The 17360-nt window shown below is 33.7% G+C and overlaps 1 protein-coding gene across 1 annotated transcript; it reads right to left on the bottom strand.

The window, feature by feature from the left end:
- Nucleotides 1-1882: 1882 nt before the first annotated feature.
- On the bottom strand, nt 1883-11214 carry LOC134712177 (cell growth regulator with RING finger domain protein 1-like). The gene is made up of 6 exons (XM_063573464.1): nt 11060-11214; nt 9792-9919; nt 9193-9352; nt 5147-5300; nt 3879-3986; nt 1883-2619 (listed from the first exon to the last, which is right to left on the bottom strand). The coding sequence occupies exons 1-6, from the start codon at nt 11164-11166 to the stop codon at nt 2125-2127; spliced, it is 1152 nt and encodes a 383-aa protein (XP_063429534.1). The 5' UTR covers nt 11167-11214; the 3' UTR covers nt 1883-2124.
- Nucleotides 11215-17360: the final 6146 nt, after the last annotated feature.

The raw sequence follows: 17360 nt of genomic DNA on the forward strand, positions 1-17360 counted from the left end.
TTCTGTAGAGCGGGTGTATATAAAAAAAAAATAACACTTTTCAGTCAAGTTTTATATTTAATCTAAAAATAAATATTAATCACAATGATTACACAACAAGAGTACAATGTATATAACTTCATCTCAAACAAGATATAAGATATGTTATTGAGCCAAATTATGGTGCCCATTGCTGATCATAGTAATCATTTATAACAAATTAAATACAATACACAAAATTGAAATCTTTGATTAACAGTAAGTTAATGAAAATGACAAAATAATAACATTAAGAAACAAAATTATAACAAAAAGAAACAAAATATGAACATGTAAGAATACATAAAATTTAATACATATCAATTTGTATAAATAACAATGTAATAGACCACTTTCGAGTTCATCCGTCACCGGCAAAAACTCGTCAATTATGCACGCCTTTATGACGTCATTTACCAGATAGAGGGGCTCGCCTGTATCCCTGCACTATTTACGTTCATCAAGCGTCTTAGTGAACGTCTTTGTGCATGATAAACTAGAAATAATGGTTGCTCTGTAGGTACTTACTGACAATTCCCTAATGACAGCAGTGTTGATTGTCAATTTTGAGAATTCAATTTGCCGAATAATTCGTACAATATAGAATTATAGTTTTCCAACCACTCGCTCAACATTGGAAGGGAAGTGACGACGCCCCTAAACGCACAAATGACGGTGATAAAGGCGCGTATAATTGACGAGTTTTTTCCGGTGACAGATGAACTCGAAAGTGGTCTATTTACCTACTAGTCACTCAGTGACATATTAAATCCTGATTATGATAAATACTAGTGTTGTCAAATCGTACACTTTTGTCTAACCGGTTACTCGGATAATCGTTCGACCGATTAACCGGTTAACCGGTAATTTAAGTTGGTGTTTGAAAGCCTACTCAATAGAACCCTACACATAGATATAAGATGTGGTATGAGTGTCAATTTGACAACCTTTCATCCAAGTCATAAATACGCTTTTAGAATTGAAGTTTTTCCTTTAGCATTATAAGGCTTGTCTTTGAGGATTCCTGGCGAAGTTTGACTTTTAATAATCAAATACACCGTATCAACTATAGCGTTTGTACCAACTGCAGATTAAAAAATCAAAAAAAATTCTTAATCTCGTAGAATTGAATATGTCATATGTCTGAAACCGATTATTCTTTCCTTTTCTCTTGTTGTCTCCGAAAATCATGGGGTGTGTTTCAATTTGAAATGATTAATTATAAAAAAGAAGATGTGGTATGATTGCCAATGAGACAATTGTTCACAAGAGACCAAAACGACGCAGAAATTAACAACTATAGGTGCATGCATATTGTACATGCTGTACGACCTGTTTCTTCACTGTGTTTGCTTTTTTCTTTAAGCATGTTACTCGTACTTTCACGTATACGTTGAGTACATTCACATTGGTTTGCATTTCACATTTTTTTTAATTTAAAGTAAGACTAACCCTTGCACTACGGAGGTTGCACATTCAAATGTAGGTTTACACAATATTATATCGAAAACGAAATAATGAAGTAATTAGTAAAATTAAATCTCATTACTGATTTAAAGTTACTGTTAAAAAAACATGTTTACTAATTATGTTTCTTACAGATCCTGCCCCGAACTCTAATTAATTTTATGTTTTCAGGATTAACAATAGCAATCAATCTACTGGACAATTGATCTGTCAAACTAATTACCACGACGACAATTTTTAAATAAACATAACTATTTAATGATTTGATTTTCAACACAAATTTTTATCAAATCTATCGAAATTGGAAAAAAGTCCGGTTAACCGGTTAGCGCTTTTGGTATTCGGTATTCGGTCGTTCGACCGATTAACCGGTTAACCGTTGACAACACTAATAAATACTAGTTGTATTAGTGAGACTACCTTTTCAATAAGTTAATATTAAAATATTTTTATATTTGAGATAAAATTTAGTGCAAGTTTACCATTCTGTCTTATCCATATCATTGTAATGAGATTTTTTAAGCACAAAACTAATTTAATCCTTGAAATCTATTGCGTTACTTTTGCTTGTTATGTAATGAAATAAAATGTATTTCTTGATGAATGAAAATAAATAACAATAAATTAAAAATAATCCATTTATTGAAATCCTAGGAATTCATTGATGCGTCTGTTGAAATGTTCCCATCTACTTTCACCATTCAATCTACTATGTGATATACCTTCTCTAGAAGATCTATGACTAGAATCATGAGAAGAAAAATTGTCTTCATCTCCTATTCTGAAATATGACACGATATAACCACGGCACATTGGGCATTTATCTAACTGTTGTAAACAAGTATCACAAACACATGCATGACGACATGGTAGAATGGCTATTGTTACATCTTTGGTTTGACACACTACACATTCTGATGAGTGTGTCTGTACATTTTTACCATTAGATCCTGTATGAGGATGGTCTTCACTCTGAGGCTGTCTATGTAAATCACTGTTTTCAATTATACTGCTATGTTGTGCTACATTGTCTTGACTGACAGATGTATGTGAATCCACATTGTCATTATCATTAATGGAGTTATCTCCTCCTGGGGATACTTCACTTTGTTGTAACTGTGATACAAACAGAGGCTGAAAAAAATGGAAAAATTCAACAAGATTACTTAGGAAAATAGTCTTAGGCCTTAGGTGAAAATATAAACTATCTAACAAGAGAGTTTAAGGAAGTCAAGAAAAGATGATTGAAAAGTTCCCATCATAAACTTGCTACTAACAAACTTCAGAAGATCCAATGAAAGGGGGGATAACACAAATAAAGTTCCCAATTAAGGAGCTGTGTAACATATTTCTTTTTTGTCCTCCTTATTTTGTACTTCATTAGGCAGTTAGTTTTCTCGTTTGAATTGTGTTACTTCTGTGATTTAGGGCATTTTTTTAAGCTGACTATGCAGTATGGGCTTTGCTCATTATTGAAGGCCATATGATGAACTATAGTTATTTATTTCTGTGTCATTTGGTCTTTTGAGGAGAGTGTCTCATTTGAAATCTTTCATCATCTTCTTTTTTTTATATATTATTTGCAATTGCTCTAGGCTCAAAAGAAATTTCTTTATCCACTTTTGTTTCTCTTTATCATAGTCCAGTAAATCAAAAAGGTCAACTACCAGATGAAGAGTTATAGTTTCCATGTGACATAGTAATTTAGTCAGCACTCTATTCATGGTTATTTTAAAAGCAGTCTGACTAAAGACGGCCCCCACTATCTACTTGAGTGTGTAAGGTGGGGCTGGCTTTAGTCAGGCTGTTTATTTTAAAATTGAAAGTGATTCAAATATCTCTCTTTAATTTAAAATGAAAATCAGATGTCATAAACCTGTTTAAAAGTGTCCTATGGAAGTTAAAAAAGAATCTAGCCTCAGATTTAGGTGTGACAAAGTCAAAATATTGAACTCAGAAAAAAAATTAATCGCATGCATTTTCAATTTACATTCACTTTTATATGCAATTTTTATGTACAGGTAACTTATTTGTCAGATATCTCATATTCTGTACTAGAAACAGTGACTGATTCAGAACTTTTCATTAGGGAAAAAAAGGGGGGGCTGTGATACCCTATATAACTTACAAAATCTTATGGGGGGAGCTCCTTAGAGCCCCCTGGATCCACTTTGAGAAGTAACACTTCACATTAAACAGCTTCTAGTAAAGACTGAGAGAACCATGTTAGCCTCTCTAACAACAAACTATTTAGTGCTATATTTGTCTTCTTATATGCAGTTTAGAAATTTAATAAAATACCAAAATTAGTTTTTAGTACAACAGTATATTCTCTTTACTACATAAACCTTTATTATATAACATAGAAATAGGAACCAAGGTTAAAGACTCACCTGTAATGTTGTCACCTGGTCGTCTGTTGTTTTAAGATATTGGTACATTATGTGTGTATCACTATTACATACTGTATCTTGAACATGTATCACAGAAAATACTGCAACCTGATAAATATAAAATAATTCAAGTTTTCAACTAATTACTACAATAGACATTTTGTAACTTTTATATAATAATATATTTAGTAACTTAAATCAGTTGAACTCACAAAATACATGCCAATCCCTTGGTCATGCCCTTTGCTAGTGTACACCCCAACATAAGGAAGAATGTTGATCATATAAAAGGTCCACAATGCCATATTTCTTAATGAATCATTGAATTCACTGATTTAAAAGGAATTGCAAATTCATAATGCAGATGGAAAACACACCACTAAATTTTCAGATCCCAGAACAAGCAAATTTTGCATGATTGAACTAGAGGCTCTAAAGAGCCTGTGTCGCTCACCTTGGTCTATGTGAATATTAAACAGAGGAATCAGATGGATTCATGACAAAATTGTGTTTTGGTGATGGGGATGTGTTTGTTCATCTTACTTGACTGTACATTCTTGCTGCTTACAATTATCTCTATTTATAATGAACTTGGCCCATTAGTTTCTGTGGAAAATGTTAGTAAAAATTTACAAATTTTATGAAAATTGTTAAAAATTGACTATTAAGGACAATAACTCCTTAGGGGGTCAATTGACCATTTTGGTCATGTTGACTTATTTGTAAATCTTACTTTTGCTGAACATTATTGCTGTTTACAGTTTATCTCTATCTATAATAATATTCAAGATAATAACCAAAAACAGCAAACTTTCCTTAAAATTACCAATTCAGCGGCAGCAACCCATCAAAAGGTTGTCCGTTTCATCTTGTCAGATTTGCTCTAAATGTTTTGGTTTTTAAGTTATAAGCCAAAAACTACATTTTCCCCCTATGTTTTATTTTTAGCCATGGCGGTCATCTTGGTTGGTTGGCTGGGTCACCAGACACATTTTTCAAACTAGATACCCCAATGATGATTGTGGCCAAGTTTGGTTTAATTTGGCCCAGCAGTTTCAGAGGAGAAGATTTTTGTAAAAGTGAACAACGACGGACGCCGCCGAACGCTGGACACTAAACGCAAAGTGATGGCAAAAGCTCACTTGGCCTTTCAGGCCAGGTGAGCTTAAAATGAACAGATGGACCAAAGAGAAATTAATCTTTAGCCATAAATTTAATAAGAACTGAGCCCTTTCCATCATGAAGCATAGCTAAATATAATCACCTACAATTTGAGGATATGAACTGCTGGTTAAATCTGATATATTTTCTATGACTGTTATAACTATTGCTGGGTATCTTTTTCTTGGTCTAGATCCTAAAAGCTCTCCTGTCACTTCTGGTTGGTTTTTCATGAGTTGTTTATGTTTTCCTGGACTTAATCTGGAATTTAACAAAAAAAAATATCATATTGCTTGCAAGCTCTTTACCAAAGTAATGTTGTTAACATGGATGAAGTTGTTTGATTTCTTCTTAATTTCAAGAAATTATTTAATGAAAGGCAATGCTATTTTTTAAAATCTTATTCTTGAATTGTCATAAATTTTTCTTCCTTATCTGTATTTTTTGTCTATACTTACTGTGCTTATCCAGTGACCTTTGGGGTATCACATTTGCAAAGACCAAAACAGTTTACCAAATTGCAGTCAGATTTCTACTCCAACTAACTGATCAACTGGTAAAATATTTTAGCAGATTGCTCAAGTGAAATGTTGTTAGTATGAAGTGAGTGCTGTAAAATAAAAAGTTATACTTACCATCCAGATCCAGTCAGTTGATACCTTTTTCAATCATTTCTAACACAAATAATATCTTACTATAGTATGAGTCACTAAATAAAATGGTCTAATTTTAACATGGAAACTTCTATCATAAATAAATATTATAAATGAATAGTTCAAAACATTGTTTTGTAGGTGTATATTCTATAGCTTTGTCTTCTAAGATGAAGTTATTGTGCAATTGTGATTCGAATAACATTTTGTATACAAATTACTGATCTACTGGCAATAAAGGGAAATAATTTACATTACAAATAATCAGCAAAATTTTGTTCTGTCTGACAAATATCAAATTTCCCCATTTAATTTGTTGTAACATTATTTCTGTTATTATTTAACTTTTATCCTCTGTTCTAAAACGAACAATGAAACTTATTTAATGATGAAAGACAATTAACAGCTGTTTTGCAAAATGTTGAATTGTTCAAAGTATAAAGAATTGTCTACCAAGGAGTACAAGATATCTTATAAGCAGTATTTTGCAAAACCTTTCTAATTTGTGTTTTACATGCCCTTCAATTTCATACTAATTTTGCATTTCATTTTTTTTTTATGAATCTTTTGTAGGCAAAATCATAAGCCTCGTATCATTGATTAAATTTTATGTGTACATTTGAACTCAATATAAATTATTTCCCTTTAATGACAGCAGATCAGTAATTTGCATAGAAAATGTTATTCGAATCACAATTGCACAATAACTTCATCTTAGAAGACAAAGCTATAAAATATTCACCTACAAAACAATGTTTTGAACTATTCATTTATAATATTTATTTATGATAGAAGTTTCCATGTTAAAATTAGACCATTTTATTCAGTGACTCATACTATAGTAAGATATTATTTGTGTTAGAAATGATTGACAAAAGTATCAACTGACTGGATCTGGATGGTAAGTATAACTTTTTATTTTACAGCACTCACTTCATACTAACAACATTTCACTTGAGCAATCTGCTAAAATATTTTACCAGTTGATCAGTTAGTTGGAGTAGAAATCTGACTGCAATTTGGTAAACTGTTTTGGTCTTTGCAAATGTGATACCCCAAAGGTCACTGGATAAGCACTGTAAGAGACTTACAATGTAGCATTTTTTTTAAATTATTGATAAAGCATAGCATGATTAAACTAGGAATGATTACTAACTTTTGAACTTATAACACCAATTAATGGTATTGGCTAAGGTAGCAATAAACAGTTAGGAAAAAATACTAAAATTTGCCCTTATGAATTTTACCATTCCCTTTTCATTGCTTTCTTGCAATATCAAGCTTACTGTTTGTGTCATATATGGGCATATGTATGTAATCAGAATCCTCCATAGATTTTATTTCCAGTATATAAAATTGCAAAATATAATTTCTTTTTGGTGTATCCATGGCAACAATCTGCATTTATTTGTTATAAAATATTGCAAAAAGGGGGGGAAAGATGTCACATATTTCCCCAAAATTTGGCTAAAAGTCGAATTTCAATCGCTTGAAGTAATACCTTTTCTGAAACTGTGTACATATATCATTCAGCAAATCCAATGAAAATCATATGTCTTTCGTCTCATTTTTTTGTAAAATTGCGTCAAAAACTTCGTGTAGAAAAAGAGTGTTTGTAAACAGTACATTAATTTCTGGACCGATGGCCGGTCCAGCTATGAAAATACGGACTGAAAAACAGAAAACAGCCCATAAAACATGTCAAACATAATCTTGATGCTCTTATAAACCACCTTTGAAGGCTAAATTAGCACTCATCTGTCTAAAAATGAATTTTATTACATAATAACTTTCCTATTTGAAAAATCCACAGGGGCCATAATGCGAAACTAAACTCCTAACTGTGTATTACTACCTAACTTTTGGTTCTAATAAACCTGGAGTGTGCATAGAACAAAATAGTTTATAATCAAGGACAAAGAAATCAAGATGATATAAAAGTACATGTATTTCTAACTGACCCATTTGGACACATAACTAAATTTTGCTCATTGATGAAATAGTCATGCAATCTGATATCAAAAACTCTTGTTATAATTTAAGAGTGTATGCGGTTAACTATCAATAAACTCATCATAGATACCAGGACTAAATTTAGTATATGCCAGACGCCCGTTTCGTCTACAAAAGACTCATCAGTGACCCTCGAATCCAAAAAAGTTAAAAAGGCCAAATAAAATATGAAGTTGAAGAGCATTGAGGACCAAAATTTCTTAAAGTTTTGCCAAATACAGCTAAGGTAATCTATGCCTGAGTTAGAAAAGCCTTAGTATTTAAAAAAAATAAAAAATTTGTAAACAGTAAATTTATAAATATTTTTTTTTTATAATGAATTTTCTTTATTGTAACAAATAGACTAGCACAACATGTATGAACAAAGGTGTACAGAATGGCATTTTAACACAAAAGAAGTATTATATAATAAAACAACAATTGAATATATATGGTGGTGCAATAGTAGCTTAAAAATAAATAAATATCTATTAACATTGAAGTCTTACTTGTTCTTGCGATATGCATAAGTGGTGTTTCAATCAAATTTTAACATTTATTATTTATTCTATGATAGGGGCCCATTTATAAATATAACAATATCAATGACAATTCATGTCAGCACAAAAAGTGCTGACTACTGGGCTTGTGATCCTTCTTCCTATGTTAAATATGATTTAATCAGAATTATAATACCATCTTCATAAATTTATCTTATAGTTTTTACAAAAGGAAAATTACTTGGTAACCCCAGAATTCAGCTTGCCTGATTTTTCCTTTTTCACCTTAGCAGTCATCTAGGTTGTTACTACATGTATATGTATTTAAGAGGGACCTGTAACCGTAGAAAAATCCATAAAAATTGTACTAATAAACTCAAAATCGTTCAAACTTTTTTTTGTCAAGTTTTGAATTTCCGCAGTTGCAGAGAAATCTACAATGTACTTCCTTTTTCCAGTCTCGTTTGCATGAAACTTTGAGTAAAATAATATATCTATCAGTCTAGTAAAATATAGGCTTGATACTCAATACCAATTCATTTTTTAATATAATTGTTTGATATGAAATAAACATTACCTGATGAAAGTGTTTCTTTGTTTACATTGAATATGACGTCATAACTTAAATAATGTCACAACTAAATCTCTAACAACAGAACTAAAGTCGGAAACATTACGGTATTTCTGTTTCTTTTATTTTACATGTTTTAAACATGTTTGAATTGAAAAAAAAACTAATTTATACAGACTTTATCCCAATTCACAGGTTAAGCCTGCCTCATATGTTAAACTGTAAACAACTGTTCTAAAGCCTATAAATAATTATAAAACTTAACCAAATCTATTGTTTTGCTTTAATAGTTTCACCACCTTGATTCTAAGTAAATGCTTGTCAATTTCTAAAACTATAAAAACTGTTACCCAGGAACAAAAGTTTTACATTTTAAATAAATTAGGGTAGTACAAGCCTTTCCCTTACAATACAATGTGTTTATCTGAAATACTTACTGTATCCCTGTTTCTACAAACAATGTAGACTCTTTCAACCACTCTCCTGCTTTTAAGTTTTCCAGTATATCTAACCAAGGCTTTTGAATTTCTTGGAAAAATTCTGTGATCACAGCTCCCCAATAAATGTATATCAAGCAACTTTGCTTTAAAGACAAATCTGAGAAAAGAAAACCAAAAAGATTTGTTGTTAATTAGTTTAAAGATAACTCAATTTCTTTTTTTGTGATCCTAGATTTGTTGTATTGAAGGTTATATACTTCAAAAAGCCTAGCCCTGAAACTAGAAAATAGAAGACATGATTTCAAATTCACTTGTGAAAAGACTTTTTGTTTATGAAGTTACACATATTTATACAGCTATACGTTTTTTTGTAATTATGCTGCCATTCTAGGTTGTCTTTGATTGACAATTAAATTATTGTTTTGTATTGTTTTGTTTTAGAGTACAAATGACAAGAATTAAACCTGGTCACAATCTGTTGAAGGAATAATTTTATTATATTGAAACTGAAGAAATTGAGGAGTTTGACAGTAAAGGTGAAAAGAAACTTGCAAAACTTAACATTTAATCCTATGGCACTATCGATAAGCATGTACCTAAGTGTTTCAAATCAGGTGATAGCACAATGCTGAATGGATTCTGTAATTTGTATCCTGGTTGCTCCATTTTTTCTTCAAATCTAGTCACTGCACCAAAATTGCGAAAAATATTTTCATCATTTAATCTGCAAACATATAAAGAAGATTGTATTTTAACCCAAATATATAGTTATACCAGAGACGGATTTAGGTGGGGGCTAGGGGGCTTGGCCTGGCTTGCCCCCCTTTTTTGGAAAAAAGTTGGTTGCTTATATAGGGAATCATTGAAGCGTCCATATAGTGGCCCCTCTTAGGCAGTCAATGGGCCCCCACTTATGAAAATTTCTGGATCCGCCACTGTATACTACTTTAATTCAAAATAGCCTGATTTTTTAAATGAAATAATAAATATAAATAAAGACAATCAAGTAAAGTACTGGTAACAGAAGATATCAAAAGACTTGAAAAGAAAATATATATGGTACCAAAAGAAGAGTTGCCTGACAGAATAGACAAAACATTTATGTATCATTGTCATTTTGCTTAGTTTCTTTTGTTACCTGTTCTGACATCTAAGTCTGATTTCTTTTAAAATGAGTTTTACTGTGTGTATTGCTGTGTGCTTGTTTTTTTAACATTGGCTAGACAATGCTAGATGTATAGGGGGAGGGTTAAGATCTTACAAAAAATGTTTAACCCAGCCACATTTTTGGGCCTGTCCTAAATCAGGAGCCTCTAGCATTTAACTGTCTTGTACAATTTTTTTTTATTTTAGTTCATTTATATATTTAGGAGTTTAATAATATCACGTCTATTATCACTGAGCTACTGCTAGCACACATCTTTGTTTAGGAGCCAGCTAAAGCATGCCTCCAGGTGCAGGATTTTTCACTGCGTTGAAGACCCTTTGATGGCCTTTGGCTGTTTACTGCTCTTTGGTCGGGTTGTTGCCTCTTTGACACTGACACATTCCCCATTTCCATTCTCAATTAATGTATTTACACTTATTGTATTTAGCTGAGTTTTGTCTCCAAATGATCTTAGATGTGGCCCAAATAACCTTTTGACGTCTATCAACAACCACTGTTTAGTTGTTAGGTCAAACTTTTAAAATTGTGATGTCAAATTCTACCGAAACTTGTAATATTTTTATGAAATGGTCGGCAAATTTGCATACAAGTGTAAATATGTCTATATATAAGAAACTGGAACCACCTAGATGACACAATTATGCAGGTAACAAGTGTTGTGTAAAGAAGATGAGTGTGTTGAATATTATTGATTACCTTAAAATCCCAAAAACGATCAGAATGAAACTAAGAACGGTTCCCAAAATTGGTATATAGTTGGTGTAATTCGCAAATGAGAGAACATTTGGGATTTCGTCTGTCATTTTTAATTTTCTGCATCTTCACATTGAAGAGTTCCATCTCGTTTAGCTACAAACCCAAATATTTCTATAATCAAAAAACCACAAGCACGTACTTTTTATATCTATCAAGAAGGCAAGGACGTACGTTGTGTTCTTGTTGCTGGTCGCTCGATTTTAAAGTCAAAGCATTTTCAAAACCTTAGTATTCAATTCTTACTTAGAACAAAATGAAAAAATAAATAAATCACCTTTTGAATATAAAAGAGAAATACCGAAAATTTAAACACATAAACAGAAGAAGCCAACTTATCATTCCACATGGAATCAATTATATGTATATTTCTTATAGTTATATATATCTGATATTGACATATGAACAACAAAGGTACTTATGGACTGGACAATTTCCCCTCCCCCTTTTTTCTAAAATCCTTTTTTTCCCCTTCGTTTTCTATTGATTTCAATTATTTTTGCGTTTTTTCTGTATCGTTAGAACATAAACATACTCCAATTAACTTGTATTTGCTATTTACTTTCAATTCCAAGTTAAATATAAAAACACTATGGACGTCGTTATGGGGAACACATTAGTATTATGACATAACGTCATTGTTCGTAACATATTACTATTATGACACAACACTTAGTGACAAACACTTTTATGAACTTACAAAGGTAATTGTGGATGATGATGGATGAAGGATGATGATTGAGGATGGATGATTGAATATGATGGAGGATGGAGGATGATGGATGATGGATGATGATGGACGATGGGTGATGATAGACGATGGATGATGGATGATGATGGATGATGGAGTATTGAGGATGGATTATGGATGATGATGAAGGATGAATGATGATGGACGTTGGATGATGATGGATGATGGATTATGCTGGAGGATGGATGCTGATGGAGGATGTATGATGGATGATGGAGGATGGATTATAAATGATGAATGATATATGATGGAGGATGGATGATGATGGAGGATGAAAGATGGATGATGAACTATTGATGATTGAGGATGGATGATGAACTACTTGTATTGATGATTTAGGATGGATGACGGATGATAGAGGATGGAAGATGGATGATGATGGAGGATGGATGATGGATGATGGAGGATGGATTATAAATGATGAATGATATATGATGGAGGATTGATTATAAATGATGAATGATATATGATGGAGGATGAAAGATGGATGATGAACTATTGATGATTGAGGATGGATGATGATGGAGGATGGATGACGGATGATAGAGGATGGGAGATGGATGATGATGGAGGATGGATGATAGAGGATGGAAGATGGATGATGATGGAGGATGGATAATTGATGATTATGAAGGATGGATGATGATGGAGGATGGCGGATGGATGATAGAGGATGGAGGATGTAGGATGATGATGGAGGATGGGTGATGATTGAGGATGGATGATGATTGAGGATGGATGATGATGGAGAATGGAGGATGAATGATGGATGATGGATTATCATGACTCTAGGACAATCAATAAGTACCTGTAATGTCGATGATGATGACGATGATTATGATGATGATGGACGGTGGATGATGGATGATGATAGAGAATTGATGATGGATGATGATGGAGGATGAATGATGGATGATGGACTATGGATGATGATGGAAGATGAATGATGGATGATGGACAATGGATGAATGGAGGATGGAAGATGGATGATAGAGGATGGAAGATGGATGTTGATGGAGGATGGATAATTGATGATGATGAAGGATGGATGATGATGGAGGATGGCGGATGGATGATGATGGAGGATGTATGATGATGATGATGGAGGATGGATGAGGATTGAGGATGGATGATGATGGAGGGTGGATGATGGAGGATGAATGATGGATGATGAATTATCATGACTATAGGACATTCAACAAGTACCTGTAATGTCGATGATGATGACGATGATGATGATGATGGATGGTGGATGATAGATGATGATAGAGGATTGATGATGGATGTTGGATGATGATGGATGATGGATGATGATGGAGAATGGATGACGGAGGATTAAGGATTGAAGATGGATGATGATTGAGGATGATGGAGGGTTGATTATTGATGATGATGGAGCATGGATGATGGTGAATGATAAAGGATATATTGAGAATGGATGATGATGGAGGATGGATGATGAATGATTGATGATGGATTATCATTCAACAAGTACCTGTAATGTCGATGATGATGATGATGGATGGTGGATGATGGATGATGATAGAGGATTGATGATGGATGTTGGATGATGATGGATGATGATGGAGAATGGATGACGGATGATTGATGATGGAAGATGGATGATGATGGTGGAGAATGGATGATGGATAGAGATGGAGGATGGATGATGGTGAATGATGGAGGATAAATGGATGATGATGGAGGATGGATGATGAATGATTGATGATGGATTATCAAGACTATAGGACATTCAACAAGTACCTGTAATGTCGATGATGATGACGATGATGATGATGAGGATGGATGGTGGATGATGATGAATAATTGATGATGGATGATGGTGAATGGATGACGGATGATAGAGGATGGAGGATAGATGATGGAGGATGTATGATGTATGATGATGATGATGATGATGATGATGGATGATGGATGATGATGGAGGATGGATGATGATGGGGGATTGAGGATGGATGATGATGGAGGCTGGGTTATGATGGAGGATGGATGATGATGGAGGATTGATGACGGATGATGATGAAGTACGGAAAATGGATGATGGAGGATGGATGATGATGTAGGATTGATAATAATGGATGATGGATGATAATGGCGGATGGATGATAGTTGATGAATGATGATGGAGGATAGATAATGATGGATGATGATGGAGGATGATTGAGGATGGATGATGATGGAGGATGGAGAAGGAATGATGAATGATGGATTATCATGACTATAGGACATTCAACAAGTACCTGTAAATTTGATGATGATGACGATGATGATGATGATGATGATGATGGATGGTGGATGATGGTTGCTGATAGAGGATTAATGATGGATTTTGAATGATGATGGATGATGAAAGAGGATGAATGATGGACTATGGATGAATGGACGATGATGGAGGATGGATGATAGAGGATGGAAGATGATGGAGGATGGTTAATTGATAATGATGAAGGATGGATGATGATGGAGGATGGATAAATAATAATGATGAAGAATGGATGATGATGGAGGATGGCAGATGGATGATAGAGGATGGTGGATGGATGATGATGATGGAGGATGGATGATGATTGAGGATGGAGGATGAATGATGGATGATGAACTATCATGACTATAGGACATTCAACAATGGATGATGAATGGATATGGATGATGATGGAGGATAGAGGATGGAGGATGATTGAGGATGGAGAATGATATAGGATGGAGAATGATGGAGGATGATGGAGGATAGATGATGATTGAGGATTGAAGATGGAAGATGATGATGGACGACAAATGATGGATGATGCTGGAGGATGGATGATGTTGGAGGATGGATGATGCTTTATGATGGATGATAAAAGAGGATGGAGGATGGGTGATAACGAAGGACTGAAGATGGATGATGGAGGATTAAGGGTGGATGATGATTGAGGATGGATGATGATATATGGATAATGGATGATGATGGCGGCTGGATGTTGATGAAGGATCGAATGTGGATGATGATTGGTGATGGAGGATGGATAATAAGGGAGGATGGATGATGATGGTGGATGGATGGATAAGGGAGGATAATAGAGGATGGATGATGGCAGAGGATTGATGGTGATTGAGGATGGATGATGGAAGATTGGTGATGAATGGATAAGGGTGGATAATGGAGGATAAGTTGTTGAGGATGATGGAAGATGGATGATGATGTAAGATGGATGATGATGGAGGATTGATGATGGATGATGATGAATGGATAAGGGTGGATAATGGAGGATAAGTTGATGGAGGATGATGGAAGATGGATGATGGGTGATGATGGATGATGATGAATGGATATGGAGGATGGAAGATGATGTTGGAGGGGGGTGATTGATGATGCTGTATGATGGAGGATGCATAATGATGAAGGACGGAAGATTGATGATGGAGGAGGGATGATGATTGAGGATTGATTGTGATGGAGGATGGATGATGATGGAAGATGGATGATGATGGAGGATGGATAATAATGGGGGATTGAGGATTATGGAGGATGGTGTTGAGAACTTTAGCATGACGTCCTGTGGACGTCGGTAAGGAACTTTCATTGTATTGTCATTCTTTTGTTGTTGTTTCTTTATACCTGAATGTGGCTACTGCAATACAAAGATACAGCTTACAACTTTTGTTTCCATTACAATATCCGGGTCACGGAACCATAATACTGTGATGGATATGGATGAAGGAGGATGGATGATGATAAAGGATGAATGATGGATGATGATCAAGGATGGATGATATTTTAAGAAATTTTCTTTTCAATTTCTTAAATCTTGGGTACAAATTGTCCCACCCCTAGTTCTTTTTAAACCTCACCCTTTGCCAAAACAATTGTTTTTGCCTCAAGATATGGTCATAATCTCAATTCAAATTTCCAATGAAGTCTGCAACCATAATAACCCATGTAAATACTTTATTAAAATAGTAAGTTCTAAAAATAAATTGACAGCTTATCACCTCCATTGACAATGTTGTTTGAATTACCTCCCTTACACTGCTTTTAAATAATGGTTTGTGCTTAAGTAATTTTCCAATGAACCAGGATAACCTTGATCTTCTCCCTATGTTGACCCTAATTCCTAAACAGTTTGAGCAATAACCCTCCTGTAGATTGTTGTGTTGCGTTGTGTATTTTGATAGTAAGCTTAACTAAAGTGTTAAAGATAGAACTATGTCTGCCATTATAAGTTCCTATGATATCGACATAAAAGTATCAATATAACGCGACTTCACAAAGATATCAACCATACCCTCTCAAAAAGGTACAATAATGTAAGCTCAATTCTTCACACCCTCAAAGCCAATTCTTATCCCTTTGTGGTATGGAAACTTATGGTCTAATTTCAGAGAGATCAATACACCATTCCAAAAGTTATTGTCTGAAAACTATAGAAAAATGTCTTTTTGGGCCCCTAACCTGTTGGGACAATAACCCCCAAAATCAATCCCAACCTTCCTTTTGTGTTTTAATTACATAGATTTCTAATTACTTATACTAACAATATGTCTGGAAACTAAATGTCTTGGGATGACACGGATAACAATGTGATACCAATGTACGACCACATATTTTTTTTTGTGGTTGTATAAAAATTTTACATTTCAGGGGCAATTACTTCAACAGGTTGACAGATTGTTCTGAAATTTTCAGGTTTAATAAATCTTGTCACACGTACATGTAACATTTTTTTATCATCAAGGAAAGGTGTGTGTCTGAGGCTCTCACAGAATGGTTTTGTCCAAATGGTATACCTATTTTGAGTACCAATATTCGTTTTCTTTATAAATAATGAAATTAAGGATTTGTTTGTTTCATTTTCAGATAGGGAACATAGCTTTTTTCCAGTACTTTCTTGCACAGATTGTCTATCTCATGTTATCTACACCTCATTCAGTTCACATGAGGTGTCCATATGGCTGAGCGGGATGTAAAAATACGGACCCATGTTTGACAGATTATGGAATTTAAAAAAATGATGCTTTGCATAGAGAAAGAGAGAGAGAGTACCATGCAAACTTTTAACCATCAAACCACTCAATCATCTAAATAACCAATCAAACAAATAACCAACCAATCAATTAATTAATCAATCAAGCATGCATGTTTTGATCCAAAGTATTTAATAGGGGGTCCAGATCTCATTTCTTTCTGTGTAGCCTGTTCCAGAGACCTATTCAATATTTCAGAAATGACTTTACAATACGCTAAGATCTATGCCTGAATCTAGGAAAGTTGTGATTTAATTTGAAAAAGAAAAATAGGTCTACTGACAATACTGAAATAAGAAGACAGACTAGACTGAAACAAATATTCATTTATTGCTACTTCTATGCTCTATTTTGTGATAAGTCATTCAACTTTAGGTAAAGAGCTGTTAACTTTCTTTCTTTGCTTTTAAAAGAAGTCTCTAAAAAGCCTGAATCACTCATATGCATATATAATTTTTACATTTATTG

The sequence above is a fragment of the Mytilus trossulus genome, chromosome 3 (genome assembly GCF_036588685.1).
Source record: "Mytilus trossulus isolate FHL-02 chromosome 3, PNRI_Mtr1.1.1.hap1, whole genome shotgun sequence".
Classification (NCBI taxonomy): Eukaryota; Metazoa; Mollusca; class Bivalvia; order Mytilida; family Mytilidae; genus Mytilus; species Mytilus trossulus.

Coding starts and splice junctions, on each gene's coding strand:
- LOC134712177 (XM_063573464.1), bottom strand. CDS start 11,166: ATGACAGACGAAATCCCAAATGTTCTCTCATTTGCGAATTACACCAAC. Junction 3,987..5,146: donor GCAGTTCATATCCTCAAATT/GTAGGTGATTAT, acceptor TATATTTATCAG/GTTGCAGTATTTTCTGTGAT. Junction 2,620..3,878: donor ACCAGGTGACAACATTACAG/GTGAGTCTTTAA, acceptor CATTTTTTTCAG/CCTCTGTTTGTATCACAGTT.